The sequence below is a fragment of the Vipera ursinii genome (genome assembly GCF_947247035.1).
Source record: "Vipera ursinii genome assembly, chromosome: 3".
NCBI classification, from domain to species: Eukaryota; Metazoa; Chordata; class Lepidosauria; order Squamata; family Viperidae; genus Vipera; species Vipera ursinii.
In genome coordinates, this window is record NC_139516.1 from 87,885,357 (window position 1) to 87,904,146 (window position 18,790).

The following is an 18,790-nucleotide window of genomic DNA, read 5'->3' on the forward strand; positions in this document are numbered from 1 at the left end:
GTAATAAATGTAAACCAGTTCTTTTTAATACCACAAAATCCTGTTGTTTTGTTTAGAAAAATTAAACTTATCTGCTCAGAATATTTACCCTAAGTGATCTCAGCTATGGTATTTCATACATCTTTAAATGATTAGACAGGTGGTGAATATTTACAATAGAACATATCACGTGCTTTTACACATAATCCAGGAACTGGTCAGAACATGCATAATTTGTTTTGCTCTAGCACGTTCTTTTAACAGTAATTAGCCAAAATCACTTTCCTCTAAGAATTAACTGAACTTATGAAACCACAGCTTCTGATAGGGTGCTGTAATATTGGGAAGGCTCCACTAATTACTACAGGACATCTTGATTGGAGTTTGGTAGACAGACTCTTTACACAGCCTTTAGCTCACCCACTTTCACATATATAGCACACCATCAGTCACTTACGGTATTTATTTATAACGCTGTTTCTTTGATCCATCTGGGTATTATGATACAGAAGCATATTCATTTATACAGATTTGATATTTAGCATTTTGGGGAAGACGAATCCTTAGTGGAAGAACTTTTAAATACAAGTTTAAGGACTTTTGTTTTTGTTTAATAAAAGGCAAAAGGACAAACTAAGGGTCCAGATGGATTTGAAGAACCTTCCTGTAGGAAAATACTTGTTTTAAGTTCTTAAAAAAAACATAATATGGACTTCGATGGTTAGACACTAGAGGGTACTAAAGATTATAATTAAAGGAGAAGAATGTTTAAATTTGACTTATAAATACAGAATGTAGCAGAATATTCTAACATTGGATATATTGAAGTTTATTTTTGAACAATGGACCTGGTACTTAATTATAGATGTGTGCCTCTCTAGATAGATTCTGTTTGAAAGATCTTAGAAGAAGCAAGTTTTACTTGACAAGATTAAGACTGATCTGAAAGTGGATTTTAAAGTCACATGCTACAAAAGTAACATGGAAAAAGAGATTACATTGGTCATCAAAAAAAAACAACAACCCCCAGCTGATGTCTTCATAATTAAAGGAGAGTGATCTGGATAATATTCCTTTATTTGATTTACAGAACAATGTTGTTGGAGGTTTGAATAATTATGTGAGAAGGAATGAAAAAATTTTGGAAAGAAATTAAGATCTAGGACACTATTTGAAGGAACTTGAAGATCAATAATTGTTAGGAACATAAAATTATTTCATTTGATCAAGGTTGGAATACATATGCTATCTCTGGAATGACTTCATGAACTTTTGCCGACATCAGAACTGAAATGACAAGGATTTTTTTTATAAATAAGAGATGAAGGGTAATTGGTGCTCCTTGAGCTTTGCTGTTGTTTTCTTGCAGACATTTCATTACCCAAACCAGGTAACATCATGCATGCACTAGTTTGGGTAATGAAATGTCTACAAGAAAAGCACCAAGCTGAAAGAGCTCCAAGGATTCCTCATTTCAATCATGAGTTACAAATATTCCCCCTTAAATAAGAGATGGGATATGGGAATAAGAAATTATCTGTTATATTTTAAGAGAAGGTGATGTTACTAAAATTGTTTATACTTGTTATGAAGGGGAAGTCATTCCTTTATATATTTCCTTTCCTTTGCTATATTTTTTTCATTTTTTTCCCTTTTCTGCATCTTCTACTTTTCTTTTTCTTTTTTATTTAGTTTGCATTAGTTTTTATTGTTCAGTGTAATTTTTATAAAATTACTATTTAAAAAAATCAGTTACTAAAGCCAAGCACTCACCTACACCTCTGGAAGCTTACAGAGATTAATAAGATCAATAAAAAAGTAATAAAGGACATTCTTACCTTTAATTTTTTGTTTACTTTGCAGCAGAATCGATACACCAGAGCCAAGTTTAAAGGTCCAAAATCTGCATAAAAACTAAAACATATATATCCAGATGAAACATTGTTCAAAGTAATATTAACAGCTAATCAAATACTTCTAAATGCAAGTACTTCTTTTATTAGGTAGCTACATTTCTATTGAGATCTTTTCAGTGGCGTAGCGTGGGGGGTGCAGGGGGGGCCGGCCGCACCGGGCGCAACATCTGGGGGGGGCGCGCTCGACGGCGCCGGGATCCGGCAGGGCGGAGGCACCGGAGCCCCAGCCGGGAAGGGCCTGACGCCCCACGGCGCGCCACACACACACACACACACAAACACACAACCACACAGCGTGACTCCTCCTTCGGGCCACTCCGCCTTCGCTCCGGCGCTGGACGGAAGCCTTCTCTCCCTCCTCCCCCCCCGCAAAGGAGAAAGCGGCTCCTGAGCGTGCACAGAGCGCGGCCCTCCTGCAAGCCCGGGGCTCTGCTGCGGAGGCTCTCCCAAGGCGCTCCCGGGGTTGCCAAAGGTGGGGGGGGGCGCAGCGGGGCTTGAAAGAGGGTGGATTTCCCGCGGGGGGAGGATCGCTGCAGCGTCTCTCCGGGGGTCCCTGCTCTGGAACGAAAGCTGCATCGGCAGGTTGCCGATCCAACCGTGCATGCAGACTTTGGGGGCGAGAGGACGTGGTCGGGTGCGTGTGCGTGTGTGTTTGTGGGCGCGCCCGTGCTGTCTCTGTTCTGCAAAAGGCGCTTTAAAAAATAAAAAAAATAAAAAAAATCCTGTCCTGCTGGAATGCAGAAAAGCAGCCCTCGGCCCCCCCCCATTAAAAGCTTGAACTCTTCTGCCTTCAATCTCAGTTTCTGGAGCGCGAACCGGATTAAAAGACAAGGATGCGTTCGATTGGCTCAAGAGTGTGTGAATTTGACCGGACCCGGTGCGGGGAAAACGAGCGCTCAGATGCCGCCTTCCCCAAATTGGCCATAAACTGGGACTCGTTTCATGTCATTCAACCGGGGCTTCGTGAACGTCACAGAAACACACATTAACTGTGTCAAAACATTTCTCTCTCCAAACTCCCAAGCTACAGACTTTCCCTTTTATTTAAAGGGGGTCTGTTTGTTGTTTTTTTTAAAAAAACTGTTTTATTTAATAAACAGCGGTTTATTTAAAGACCACATTCACACAGCACCCTAATGGCAAACCAAACGTATCATCCAAAGCACCAGAAGGCAGGACAAGAAACAATAGATGGAAACTAATCAAGGAGAGAAACATCCTGGAATTAAGGAGAAACTTCCTGACAGTGAGGACAATTAATTAACCAGTGGAACAGCTTGCCACCAGAAATCGTGGCTGCTCCATCACTGGAAGTTTTTAAGAGGAGACTACTCAAATTGTATAGGGTCTCCTGCTTGAGCAGGGGGTTGGACTAGAAGACCTCCAAGGTCCCTTCCAACTCTCTTATTGTTATGGATGTGGATAAAGGTACAAAGAGAAGGAATGATAGTACCTCACTCGGAAACTCAGTTAAAGTTCCCAACTTTCTCCCTTCTGTCTGCTCCTAAGTCTTCGGCACCCAGCCTGGTCCGCTGACTTTGAATGACTGAAACTTTTGCTGGCAGGATGCTAAACCAACAGGTAAAGCTCAATTCCCTTACGTCAGACTGACTGGCAGTCAGGTAACAACTGCAGCCGCCGCACCTGCGGCTGCTTGCTGCTGCTGCTGCTCCTCCTCCTCCTGCTGTATTGACTCTCTGCGGCCACTCGGTTCCCCCTGCAGGAGGCGATCGGGACCGCCCCCCCCGACACACGTCGCCAGCAGCGAGAGTTTCCAGCCAGGCCGGCGAATCTTTGGGGTGAGGTGCCAAAGAGAAGGAGGCGGCTTGGCTTGGATAAGCAGCGTCTGGGGAGAAAATAGGTCGGGCGCCGCAGCAAGTATGAATTCCTGGGGTTCAGCCTAAGCAGGCAAAGCTGCAGGGTGGGTTGGTTGGCTTTTCCGGCTTTGGAATAACCTTGGGAAGCTGAGGCATTGTAAGTTGGAAGTCATTGTTTGTCGCCTAACATGTTGGGTCAACCCCACGCCACATGCTAAGCCATAAACCGTGGTTGGTATCCAGGGTTTAGGACAAGATGGAGAAAACTAGCCAATTGTGGGATCATAAATCTTGATGAAGCCCATCATCGCTCCATGTGATGTATGCACTCAATCTACAAACGTAGTCCAAGCCTATTCACATCTGTTGTAAGGTCATTCTCTCGTGGGGTTTATCCTGACGTCCACTAAGAGTGGAACAAACATGCCCCATTAACCATTTTCAATGCCATGTCCTCTCTTTGTCTCATCCTAAATCACAGCTGAGGCACCTTAAAGTTGCCTTGTTTCAGTTTTAAACTAGCATTTTCCCTCTTCTCCAGAGACCCTTTTTTGCCTTGAACCTAACTCAGGGGTAGGCAACCTTGGCTCTTTTATGACTCATGGACTTCAACTCCCAGAATTCCTGAGCTAGTGGAAGAGACTCGAGTGCTAAAATCCACAGGTTTGGGGGCGCAAATTACTTGCCTTGCCCCGGGTGCTGACAACCCACGCTACGCCACTGGATCTTTTATATGGGTACTGGGTAGCAGCATTACAACCAGAAATGTGTCACACTATCCATTTAATATTTTCTGTTTTATATCACTGGTTCTCAACTGCAGGTATATAAAAAATCAATTGGGAAATTGAAGTACACAACAGACACCTGCACCGTATAAATTTAATCTACCTCTGATATAATACTGATTTGCTAAGCAACAGGTTGCTGCATTTTAGGACTTTTATGAGTAAGGCATTGACCTATTATCTGCTTTTGCAATTTATTACCTAGATAATGCACAATGCATATAGTCTGTTCTACAATTAAATGAAAGCTCAAACTCCACCTTGTAATTTTGCTGATTAAGGTCCACCTATTCCAAAGTTCAGAAATACATAAGAAGTAAAATGCCTAACAATGTAATGATGGACAATCTTTTGTAGAGAGGGACTGTGCTTTAATGGCTAAGAGCTGAAGAAATGGCTGGCTGGGACTGAAGAAATACAAGATAGTCCGCATATTAGCCTAAATGTTACCAGCATTATAAAGATAAACCCTTGGGACATTCTGATTTTATAATTCTGCTACACTGCTATAAAGTAGGCATAATAGCTTCATCAAATATTTGTGCAATTTGCTTAAATTTATAATAAATATGGATTTTGAGCATTAGCTTTCAACTTTACTAGATTTTTTCCCTACACTTTTACTTCAAATCAGAGGCATATTCAGGTGTAATACAATTATGGTATAATAGTTTCAAGCTTCCAAGGCAAAAAAGTATAGACTGGAAAACCTAGATCTTGTTCCATAGTAAATGAATATATTTACTAATGAATTAATCCAGAACATTTTACTCGTAACAGTATATAACGTTCTCTAGGAGTCTGTATTTTTGTGGCTAACTGAAATGTCATGAGAATAGTAATTTTTAATGGGGGGGGGAAGGATTACCTGTAGGATCTGGCAGGTGCCATGTTCTACTGTAATACCTCATGTGGTACATTGCCATATAATATTGAACAATTAAAAGCAACTAAACAAAACAAAAGCAGCTAAATGCATTTTCAGAAGGTGAAAGTCATATTTTACTGAGGTAAAATGAGCTATTTCATATGGAAACAGTTACAGGCCACCCTAAAATATGCTGAGCAAATGATTCTATTGTGAATTAACAAGTGAAGTGTGACATGATCAACCTAGATCCCCTTACAAAGAATTGAGTAAGAGCTAACATTCCTCTTGAATAATCCAGTTACCAGTTTCTAACTCATTAAATAATTAGAAGACTGACTAATTCAGCTCTTTATCTACCAGCATTGTTTTCCTGTTTTAATTTCAGCCATCTTAATTAATTAATTAATTAATTAATTAATTGAATTTGTATACCGCCCTATTCCTGTCGGACTCAGGGTGGTTTACAGGGCAGTTAAAAACCATAAAATACAAAAATTAAAATCAACTAAAACAATTAATTAAATTCAAGCCCCAAAAGTAAATCTAAAACCCAATTAAAATTAAAAACCCCTCAGTCTGGGCCAAACAGCTCGAAGAGCCAAGTTTTCAGGTCCCGGCGAAATGAGTGAAGGTCGGGGGCAGTCCTAAGTTCTGTAGGTAGTTGGTTCCATAAAGAAACAGTACCCATGAGTAAGACAAAGAAATACCTTTAGTTACTTGTAAAGCTTTCTTTACAAAACATCTGTCAACTGAATTTGATTTTCAACAGGTAGCACTTGAATCCTACAATTGGCTCGTTTGGCCTTTTATTTCAACTAGCAATACACAGGCTCATTCATATTTTTTGGCACAGGTTCTAGTGTTTAATAAAGTACTTAAAAAGGCTTGGCACACTTATGTTGATAGTTAATGGCATTTTAATAATTGCAGCTTCTACATCAGGGGTATCAAACTGCTGGCCCATGGATCAGATGCATCATGGCAAAACCGCGCCCACCCCATTGCTGGTAATGGGGAAAAACTCCCGATACGTCGCGACACATCACGTCACGTTGTGTGTTTGACAGCCCTGATCTACATCATCAAAATAATGCTGCTACCAAATAGATGTAATATATTGCTGCATTAGCACTAATAGAAATTACAAATGAATAAACAAGATTTCAATCATAAATTCGGGTCCATGGATTTTCACTTTGTAAAATATACAATATTCAGATTATCACTAAAAGCATAGCATGGAATAATACTTAACACATAATCTTTGAAAATAGCCTTAAGAACAAAGGATCTAACTATTTAAATAAATAACACAGCGATAAAAATGTCTGTAATAATAAAAATAGGATCAGTCTAGCATAATCTAGAAAAAGTTTTAGAGTTAAATGTGCACATGCTTGTATTAAAGCAAATCTTGTTCTTAAATTATAATCGTATGGGGGAATGATCTTGAGGGTTGAGTGGAACAGAAGCTGTCTAGGGAACGATACTTAATGATCAGAGAATGAAACTTAGGAAAAACCTGCCCTAATTGATAGGTGGTTAAAGCAACTGCAGAAGGTTTGTATTTTCAGACTTTGAAAAGCCTGTCAACGTTGTTGTTGTTGTTACTTGCAAAGTCGTGTCCGACCCATCGCGACCCCATGGACAACATTCCTCCAGGCTTTCCTGTCTTCTACCATCTTCTGGAGTCCGTTTAAGCTCACGCCTACTGCTTCAGTGACTCCATCCAGCCACCTCATTCTCTGTCGTCCCCTTCTTCTCTTGCCCTCAACCTTTCCCAGCATTAGGTTCTTCTCCAGTGAGTCCTTCCTTCTCATTAGGTGGCCAAAGTATTTGAGTTTCCACTTCAAGATCTGGCCTTCTAAAGAGCAGTCAGGGTTGATCTCCTCTAGGATTGACCAGTTTGATCGCCTTGCAGTCCAAGGGACTCACAGGAGTCCAGCACCATAGTTCAAAGGCTTTCACTGGGTATGACCCAGTACAAAGCACTGATTACAAAATTAAAACTACAGTACATTTATAAAATGACTTTGCAATGGACGTTTGTTATTTATGCAACAAATGAACAAACTCCCTACCCTCTACCAAGTGAGTTTGCTTCAATAATTCAGGGTACATCAATAATTCTCACCCAGAAATAATAATTTATAATCCTGCTGTATCCAGAACAAAAATTTAGGACAAGCCTAGTATGAAAATAGACACCTAGAGTACTGAACATGGGAACAAATTAGCTATCTGACCTCACTTTATGTTGATAAACTCCACATAAATCCAATAAAATCAGAAATCAAAAGCACAACATAGTTTCACTGTAATATTTATGAAACTATGAAGAGAAACAAAACAACTACAGATAGCCCTTTCTTAATGACTGGTTCTTAATGACCATTTGAAGTTATTACAGACTTCAAGAAAGCTTCTTACAAGCTGCCCTTGAAGTTATGACTGCCGCACACCTTCTTAATGTGGTCACATGACTCTATTTCCGGCACTTGGCAACCAGATCAGTTTATGACTGGTTGCAGTGTCTCACAGTCATGTCACCGTGATCTGAGATTTTTTTTGCATTTTTCTTCAGCAGAATACAGCAAAAATTTTCATTAGATATGGCTGGATTCACTTGACAACCATGTGGTTTGCTTAATATCATGATTTGCTTAACAACTATAATGACTTTCTTAATGACTTACAACCCAAATTCTGGACTCAATTATAAATGTAAGTCAAGGACTACCTGTATCTTACTGAAATATCGAAAGGTTAGGGTTAAAAAAAAGATAAGCCGGCAGTAGAAATAGTGGGATCAAAGCTCCAATTATTTTTTATGTTTGCACCCACTCCTTTGACTATTCTCTTTTAGGAGCTCTGACAATTGAGACACGGTTCCATTGTCAAAAGGCCTCAGATATCAATGTAATACAAAAGTGTCATGAAGCTTTTGTATATACAGTACTGTGCAACAGATAAAATTGATGACTGTCCTTGAAAGGTCATGTCATAACAATTTTCAGGCATTTCAGCTTTTTATTTTTCTTGCAACAACTTACATGACCAGTCTTCTGGAAATGATTACATATAGACAGTCTACAATATGCAAAATCTTCCAGGTTCATAGCGGAATGGTGGATTAGGCTAAATCTCTGTTCCATTTTAATCCTGCTGTGAGCAGAAGTGCAGATCAACTGTAATCTCCAATTAGATCAGTGCCTCTAAAGAAAGGGTGATTTATTCAAACCCAAATCATATATAGGATCTAATCATAATTTTCTGCTTAGAAACAGAAAAAGGTTCAGTAGTATCTTCAGAAGATTGGTGGAAGATAAAATAATTAAAATCTTAAAAGTATTAAACTAGTAAACCTCAGCATTGACCATAGAGATTTGTAAGCACTGGGTCTTGGAAAAATCTACACCATGAATTTAAACACAATAACAACAAAATGCTAGTGACAGAATGGTAACATCTGTACGTTTTAAAAGCTGGTTTGCAGGGATAAAGTGCACTTATTCTGGCTAGTCTAAATTGGTAAAGCTAAAAAAATATTATTTCACTAAATAAAGTAAAATCTCTTACATGCTGCATATGTAATATATATTTAAGAATAACTAATAAAATATTCCTATTTGCAGATACATCAAATTATTCAGCATGGTAAAATCTCACAGTGGCAGAAAAAAGCCTTGAAGAATTGTTTTCTCTAAAGTTGCCTGCTTGGAAGGGAAATGAAACTGAAATTTCTATTCAGACTAGTGCTATGTGAAGTACATCAAGCAAAAGATAAGCATAATTATAGGTGAGCACTTGACAGATTCTTTTAAAAATTATAGTATATTATACCAGGAAGGAAATTTAACACTGCAAAAACACTGCATGTTTTAATAATCCTACTCAAATCCAGTTATCATAATGTTTATAATACTGCATGCAATTCTCAAGACAGATTACAGCTTGAAGATATACAGGGTATGCGCATATTAATATTGACTGGGAGGTGAAGTAGCAATCCTATGATAAATGTTTGAATAGCTGGACACCTTTCATTCAGACAAGCAGTGGTCAACTTACAACTGTTCATTTAACCACCATTCAGTTATGCACTGAAAAATGTGACAACTCTTCCTCAAAGTCATGACTATTGCAACTTCCCCATGGTCACATGATGAAAATTCTGGTGCTTGGCAATTGGCACGTTTTTAGGATGATTGTAGTATCCCACTGTCACGTGATTGTGTGACCTGCCCAAGGAGCTTCAGACAAGCAAACTCAATGAGGGAAAGTTGGATTCGTCAAATGATTGCATGATTTGCTTAATAACTATGACAAAAAAGATCATAAAACTGGGCACGACTCATGTTCCAGTTCCAAGTGTAGTCATAACGCAAGGACTACCTGTAAAACAGGATGAGTATAAGGAGTGAGGGACATTCACAGAGAAACCAAAAGGCAGTAGAATTCATCAAATTTGCAGATGACACAAAGCTGGCAGGAATAGCCAATACTCCAGAAGATAGGCTTAAGATACAGGAGGATCTGGACAGACTCGAACACTGGGCACTATCTAACAAAATGAAATTCAATTGTGAAAAAAGTAAGGTTCTGCATTTAGGCAGGAAAAATCAAATGTACAGGTATAGTATAGGTGGTACCTTGCTCAATAGTAGTAACTGTGAGAGGGATCTCGGAGTCCTAGTAGACAATCACTTCAATATGAGCCAGCAGTGTGCTGCAGCTGCCAAAAAGCCAACACAGTGCTAGGCTGCATTAACAGAGGGATAGAATCAAGATCATGTGAAGTACTAATACCACTTTACAATGCCTTGGTAAGGCCAAAGCTGGAATACTGCATCCAGTTTTGGTCACCATGATGTAAAAAAGATGTTGAGACTCTAGAAAGAGTACAGAGAAGAGCAACAAAGATGATTGGGGGACTGGAGGCTAAAACGTATAGGGAATGGTTGCTGGAATTGGGTATGTGTAGTTTAATGAAGAGAAGGGTGAGGGGTGACATGATAGCAGTGTTCCAATATCTCAGGGGCTGCCACAAAGAAGAGGGAGCCAAGCTATTCTCCAAAGCACCTGAAGGCAGGACAAGAAGCAATGGATGGAAACTAGTCAAGGAGAGAAGCAACCTAGAACTAAGGAGAAATTTCCTGACAGTTAGAACAATTAATCAGTGGAACAACCTGCCTCCAGAGGTGGTGAATGCTCCAACATTGGAGGTTTTTAAGAAGAGACTGGACAGCCATTTTCCTGAAATGGTATAGGGTTTCCTGCCTTAGCAGGGGGTTAGACTAGATGACCTACAAGGTCCCTTCCAACTACTACTACTACTACTAATTATTATTATTATTATTATTATTATTATTATTATTATTATTATTATTATTATTATTATTATATAATGTCTAATGCCACTGGGGATTTAAATATATATATTTATTTGGTTATTCGGGTTTTTCCCCACGTAGAACTAAAGGTGTAGGGGCGACGTTTCAACGGAACCCCGCCTTGATTGACAGACGAGTCCCAACCACCAAGAATGATAGACCCAAACTCATGATAACACCACATGACATCACCACCACACAACCATTCAAAAAGCAAATCCGAACCCACAATGATAACGAGGCACAACCACAAAACAGAAACCTAACTACAGCTGCAACATCAGCCACTTTAAACCCCTCCAAACCACACAATAAGCAAACTGACACCCACTATAAAAACATGGCACCACCACAAACACGAAGCCGAACAAAAGCAGCACAACTCACCAGCTCAGGTCTAAGGCTGGCAGCTGAGACCAGCCCATCCACTCAAAACACACCCCCACCCAATCAGAACACACCCACCATTCAAAACACACTCCCACCCAATCAGAACACACTTACTCCCCCACCCAATCAGAGCACACCACCCACAGAACACACCCCCTCTGGCAGTTTAAAAAAGAGGAACAAACAGCCACATGCTTCTCCCAGAAGAAGGAAGCAGAAGCCACCAGCCTGATGATATATATATGATATATATATATACCTTTCAAATGAAAGCCAGCTGGGTGACTTTGGGCCAGTCACTCTCTCTCAGTCCAACTCACTTCACAGGGCTGCTGTTGTGAGGAAAATAGGAGGAGGAAGAAGTATTACGTATGTTCACCACCTTAAGGTACTTATGAAGTAATAAGGGTGGGATGGAAATCTAATAAATAAAAATATAAGAAAAGAATAACCATGACTAAACTGTTATTTGCTTTAGGGCAGCTTGCTACTGATTACAAGATCCTGGTGGCACAGAATAAATATGTAGTAATATATTTTCTTGGAGGGTTGTCAAGAGCAGCTGGTTGACTGACTATCCCCTTGAGAGAAGGCAATCAGTCATTTTGTAACTGAGTACACAATTTTGGTGTAACACTAGGAACTTTGACTATCAAATCTATTGTTGAATAAATTTTAATTGTAGAAGATTGACTTGTCCTCTGACAAAACTAGAAGAATGCCTACCTACGGCAACCTGAGTCAGCAGTCTATTATGTATCCATACAAGCACCTTAAATAGACATTGTTCTCTTTCAGTCAATAAAACAAACCTCAGAGTAGAGGAAGATTTTGCATAGGAAAAGGGGGCTGGAGGAGACTGCTGTGGAGCTAGTAAAGAAGGCAAAGATTTAAAAAACAGAAGGTCTGTTGGGAAGGGGAAACTTGAAAAAGGTTGGAGAGATGGTGGCCCAAGATGAATCTGGACAGTAGAGACAGTTTAACATTTGCTGCTGGTTTTAGTAAAGAACAATGTTGGCTAGTGAACCTAAAATGGGCAAGACAGTATTACACAACTGAATGCATGTTGGTTCAAGGGGAAACTGAAGTCTTCTGAGTGGACCTGGAGGAAACTTGGAGGAGAACAACCAACATCCAAAGAGGAAATAGCACTATGGGTCCTTTTTACTTTTTCTAAAAGACCTCTGTGAAAGACTGAAGCCAGACAGGAAAGACCAAGTCAGAAAACCAGCACCAGCCTGAAATAGGGAGTGTTAGCTGCTGTTTTTAGCTTCTTACATCTCTCTCTCTCAATAGAAAGGGCAAATGTTAAGATAAACAACAATTTGCAAATATTTTCAGTGGAAAAATAATTTGCTTTAAAACAACTGAAGCCACTGTGATAATCAGGCATGTGGGCAGAGGAAAGAAGAAGGAGCAGAGAACGGAATGTAACTATCCAGCTGGAAATAACTCTTGCAAAGGAAGGTGATAAAAGGTTAATGTAAATACTGGTTTAATTGCTTTCTTAATAAGAAGGAAAAATTCACAAGAGGAACTTTGTGTTATGTCTTGCATCAAATCCTACGAACCCATAGAAGGTTCTGTAAAACCACACTACATATCTAACATACTTCGTATGTTCAGTTTGAGCAAATAAGCGACACAACATCAACAAGACTGAAAGTAAGTCTCCACAAATTTATCCATTTTGGGGTACTTGGCAGTCATTAAATACTTGTCTCCCTTCAAAATAAACTGTTTATACCGTTCTGATTTTGGCATATGTACACCACAACAGTGTGAGGAAAACCACAGGATCCAAATTCCAAAAGCCTGAAGAAAAAAGGAGGAAGAGTTAAGAATTGGAGGGAATTAAAGAGAGCTTGAGAAAACTTTAAACATCACAGAATATATAAACATTTGTTCAACAAAAACCCAGAAATACCAAGAGGTATGAGAGTTAATTTCAATAAATTAAAGAAATATTTCAAACCACAATCAATGTATTTCAGGAAAAAAAACTGGATGTTTGCAACCAAAAGCAGAATAGGCTTACAATATCTGGTAGACAAAGACAGAATTAAGAAGCTACTGTATCAGATTTGCAAAAATACAGATTGCCACCAGATTTCCTACCTCTCCCCTTTTGTTCTTTATTTTTAGAAGATTACAAACTATAGAGTATCAAAATACTAAAAAAATGTATAAATATATTATAATCAGATAATTACTTAATGATACCACTATATATAAATTATAAAAAATCTATGCCAACGAAGATCATATTGCTTCATCCTTCAAGTATCCCAAAGGCGCTTTCTCAAAAGGCAACTAGACTTTGTTTTTCCTTGAAGACATTTCACTTCTCATCCAAGAAGTTTCTACAGTTTGGAACTGAAGAACTAAAGAAACTTCTTGGATGAGAAGCGAAATGTCTTCAAGGAAAAACAAAGTCCAGTTGTCTTTTTGAAAAAGCACCTTTGGGACAAACACGACCTGGATGATTGAGAATCTCCATAGACATCCTTTGGCTAGTAGAAAATATTGCCTTTTCCAGAAGCAAAAGGTTACACATTTCCAAAAGTCATTCCTTAATATCTGGAATAGTGTAGTATCACTTTTCCAATTTTCCAATATAATTCTTTTGGCACCCACTATGCCCAGTATAACTATAATTCCTCAAGGACAGTCAGATTCCAGGGTTTGATATACAGGTAATCCTCCACTTAAAATAATTGGAACCAGAATTTCCACTGCTAAACAAGATGGTTTAAACAAATCTTTCCCCAACATAGCTTTCCCCATTTTCTTTGCCCATTGGAAGCCAGCTGGGAGGATCGCAAATTTGATCACATACTCCAGGGATGCTGCAATTGTTGTAAATACAGGCCAGTTGCCAAGTAACCAAATGTTGATCATGTGACCATGGGGATGTCGCAACAGTCATGAGTATGAGGATAAGTTATAAGTCACTTTTTTCAGTATCACTGTAACTTTGGAAGGTCACTAAATAAATGGGTGTAAATAAAGGGCTACCTCCTGTACAACTCAACATCACATTAATATCTTTAATATTGAGAAGCTTTCCGATATAATCAGTGTTTGCAATCAAAAGCAGAATAGGCTTACAATATCTGGTTGTGCACGTTAAAATACTATTCCAGAAAAATAACAACAGAATTGGAGGGGACCTTAGAGGTCATCTAGTCCAATCCCCTGCTCAGGCAGGAAACCCTATACCATTTCAGACAAATGGTTGTCCAGTCTCTTCTTAAAAACTTCCAGTGTTGGAGCATTCACAACTTCTGTAAGCAGGTTGTTCCACAGATTAATTGTTCTGTCAGGAAATTTTCCCTTAGTTCTAGGTTGCTTCTCTCCTTGATGAGTTTCCATCCATTGCTTCTTGTCCTGCCTTCGGGCACTTTGGAGAATAGCCTGACTCCCTCTTCTTTGTGGCAGCCCCTGAGATATTGGAACACTGCTATCATGTCACCCCTAGTCCTTCTCTTCATTAAACTAGACATACCTAATTCCAGCAACTGTTCCTTATATGTTTTAGCTTCCAGTCCCCCAATCATCTTTGTTGCTCTTCTCTGTACTCTTTCTAGAGTCTCGAGATCTTTTTTACATTGTGGTGATGTAAAAGCACCAGATACAACCATACCACATGGATCAATGTTCCTGAAAAGTTTTTTGTATCTACAATGAAAAGAAACCTATATCCTTTTGAATACATTCTTAAGGAGTCCAACACACTATAAATGCAGTTTTTTAATGAAGCAACTTTAATCTCAAATCCATTGATGCCATTTTAATATTATCAAGGACCTGCAACCGCTGATAACAGCATTAATAGAAAATGCACATCTTTGGAGTAGAACACCACAAAGAAGTAGCCAAGCGATACAGAAATCTGTATTGCTACCTAATGGGTGGTTGAGTATTTGCAGCCCAGATATAATAACTATTATAGTATGCTTTAAGTACCTATCTCTGTTGAAAATAGCTAGTTGGGAATTGGTAGATGGTCGCCATTTATATTTGCAGATTCAAAGCAAATAATTATTCAATCCAATCTAAAGAAGCTGTGCATTTTTAAAAAAATTTTTAAAAAGTCAATCAACCTCTAGAGATGTGGGTGATAATGGGTTAACGTATGGCAAAAAAGGACTACATGAAAAGCAAATTAATCCAGCAGAACTGGGTTTGCTAGAGAATCAAAATCACAAAACCAAGTACTATGAAAAATTAAAAGTGAAGTCATGTCCCATGGAACACTTTTTAAAATTACTGATGTCAATGAAATGAAATAAAGGGCCTGCAAAACAACAACAGAAGAGGAGAAAACTGAAAAAGAGCGATTGGCTATAGAAGAAGCAATAGAAGAAAAAGCAACAATACAAAAATTACAAGTAGAGACATAAGTAAAATCTTCAGGTAACATAGTAGAAAAGAAATCAGTAACTGCGGTTAGAAATTAGGGTGCCAGGCAGAGCACAGTTAACTACAGCTGTTGAAAGAACTGAGTACAATAGAAGTGGTAGTGGTGAAAGATTTAAAAGCAAGGGAGAACGAAAAGAATCCTTGGCTTCAACCGAACCATTAACTTCAAACTTTAAATACAATTATTTCTCCAGGAGGTGTTAAGCAATCACATGAAATAGGAAGTGAAGAAAGAAGCGAAGTTGCTGAAAAAAAAGAAAGACAAGACAGAAGAGAGCAAAAACACTGAAGGATCGGAATAAGGGCTACTGTATTTTTATGCCAAGGGACGCGGTGGCTCAGTGGGTTAGGACGCTGAGCTTGTCGACCAGAAGGTCAGCAGTTTGGCGGGTCGAATCCCGAGTGCCGCGTAACAGAGTGAGCGCCTGTTACTCGTCCCAGCTTCTGCCCACCTAGCAGTTCGAAAGCACGTAAAAATGCAAGTAGAAAAATAGGGACCACTACGGTGGGAAGGTAACAGCGTTCCGTGCGCCTCTGGCGTCTAGTCATGCTGGCCACATGACCACGGAGACGTCCTCGGACAAGCGCTGGCTCTTCGGCTTTGAAACGGAGATGAGCACCGGCCCCTAGAGTCAGAAACGACTAGCATGCATGTGCGGGGGCACCTTTACCTTTATTTATATGCCATAAAAATGATATTCTTAAAAAAAATATATCAGGCTCAAATTGCTTCATGATATGGCCAGGGAACAACTTTTTTTTAGTGATGACTGCATGAAATTCAAGACACATAGAGGACAGAGCAATGATGGAATGATGTCACCTTTTCACTGGGCTATTAAAATTGTGCATTAACCTTAGCAAATGATCAGCCTGCTTGTTTTAGGCTTGATTTCAATAAAGAGCAGAAAAACATTCCACTGTAATTCAGCAATTTGCAATCAAAGCCCTATGGTGTAGTTCAATGAGGCCAAATGCAGCTCAGAGGCGACTATAACTGCTTGAAGAGGTGGAGGTGAAGGTAATAACATTATAGACATCATTCGATCAATATTCACAAAACTTCAAATACTCTTATTAATATAAGTTAATAACTAACAGGTGTCAAACACGTAAACGTTTAAGTGTTAAATGTGTAAATGTTTCTATTCTCTTTTCTACAAACATTTAACATCACAGGTTTTAGTTGTCATACTTGTTAATCATTTGGATAGTTTTCCCACAAAAATATTGTATCTGTCCAATAAGAAAATTTAAACATAACAAAGCAATGGAACTCAGATTTAATGTAGACAAAAAAACCTGAATTTAGTTGTAGCAGCCAAATGTAAACATTTTGAAATAGTAATGCATGAAAATTAACACACTATATATGCTTCAGGAAACTAATCTATAACAGAAGCTGAGTTTTCATCAACATATAAAACTTTCATCCAAACTTTTAAACATACTATCAAGTAGCAACAAGTACTATTTCTCAGATATATTGAGAGCTTTTGTTTTTAAATGATGCTACATGGCTTAGTTTCTTCCTGTTTGCCAATGAGTTTTGATATATTATCTCAAACACATGGTTATATTCTCATGGATTACAGGTGTGTGGATGGCACATCCAGCCATATTTAGATTAAGATATACCACAAATTCTTGTCAAGGGAAATTATGTTGTTGCTGTTTAGTTGCGAAGTCGTGTCCGACCCATTGCGACCCCATGGACAACGTTCCTCCAGGCCTTCCTGTCCTCTACCATCTTCTGGAGTCCACTTAAGCTCACGCCTACTGCTTCAGTGACTCCATCCAGCCACCTCATTCTCTGTCGTCCCCTTCTTCTATTGCCCTTAATCTTTCCCACCATTAGGCTCTTCTCCAGTGAGTCCTTCCTTCTCATTAGGTGGCCAAAGTATTTGAGTTTCAACTTCAGGATCTGGCCTTCTAAAGAACAGTCAGGGTTGATCTCCTCTAGGACTGACCGGTTTGATTGCCTTGCAGTCCAAGGGACTTGCAGGAGTCTTCTCCAGCACCATAGTTCAAAGGCCTCAATTCTTTGGCGCTCAGAAGGGAAATTATATCAGACCTAAATAAACTTCTGAACAAAGAACTTGATGCTATGCTAGATATTACAAAACAGACTTTTTAAAAATCATATGGCTAGCTTAGGAGATAATATATTTAAAAACAGATTCCATGTATTATTTGAGTTAACACCTTAATAAAAGTGTGTAAGATCAAATAATTAAATCTGTAATTGTATACACTTACTTTTAAACCCCACTGAATGAATCAAGATAAACCTCTGAGTGTTCACTTTTTAGAACTGCACTGAAAGTCCCAGAGAGTTTTACTTGACCTTGTTTGCATCTCTGCTAAATCGTAATATGGATTAGGCAAAAGCAAGTATCTTTCACAAGCAAGGATATTTAACAAACAAGTCTGTTGTGTAACCTTGGGGCTCTGGCTAATTCTGAGAAATACAAGCCAAAGTCTATGGTATATAATATAAAACATTAAATAACTCAAGGACAAAGCTTTCTATAATACTTCATGCATTCATGGGAGTAACCCAAGAATACAATCATGTTTGTTCCTAGTTAGGCTATATTATTTTATATGAATAAACCTATCAATCTAGAAGTAAATCCCATTTAACTCAATGCAACTTAATTTCATGTAAACAAATGGATTTTAAATTGTATTGAAGATACACACACACACAAACATATATATATATATATATATATATATATATATATATATATATATATATATATATATATATATATATATATATATATATAATGTTTGTTAAGCATTCAGAATACACTTGCTTAGTCCCAGACACGGGATAAATCTCCCTTTATTCTTTGTTAGCAAGCCAAAAGAAATTCACACACACACACACACATATACCTACTGTATATATACACACATACACACATACATAACCATGGAGCATGGTAGTCTAAATTGGTCTTGTAGAAGGAAAGCTAATTTTGTTAAAACCCTTCATAAATAATCTCAATAGATACTGGCTTTTGTTCCAGAAAGAATTATCACAGTTCACAAGTTAAGAATAAACACCACATTCCTGTTGCTGACAAATAATATTCCTAAGAATGTTTTAAACACTCATTCAACGGAGATTTCATAATGCCATAAAATCAAATGCAAACATACTTTGCTTTTATTGATGTGAGTTTCACATGCAGTATTT

The 18,790-nt window shown here is 38.5% G+C and overlaps 1 protein-coding gene across 3 annotated transcripts in view; it reads right to left on the bottom strand.

Annotated features, from left to right (window-relative positions):
- The window catches only part of CDC14A (cell division cycle 14A), an 86,655-nt gene that overhangs the window by 65,543 nt on the left and 2,322 nt on the right, over positions 1 to 18,790 (bottom strand). For all 3 annotated transcript variants that reach the window (XM_083359927.1, XM_083359926.1, XM_083359925.1), the window contains exon 3: positions 1,818 to 1,893. In XM_083359927.1, coding sequence (XP_083216053.1) covers positions 1,818 to 1,893 — 76 coding nt within the window. The remainder of the gene's footprint in view (positions 1 to 1,817; positions 1,894 to 18,790) is intronic.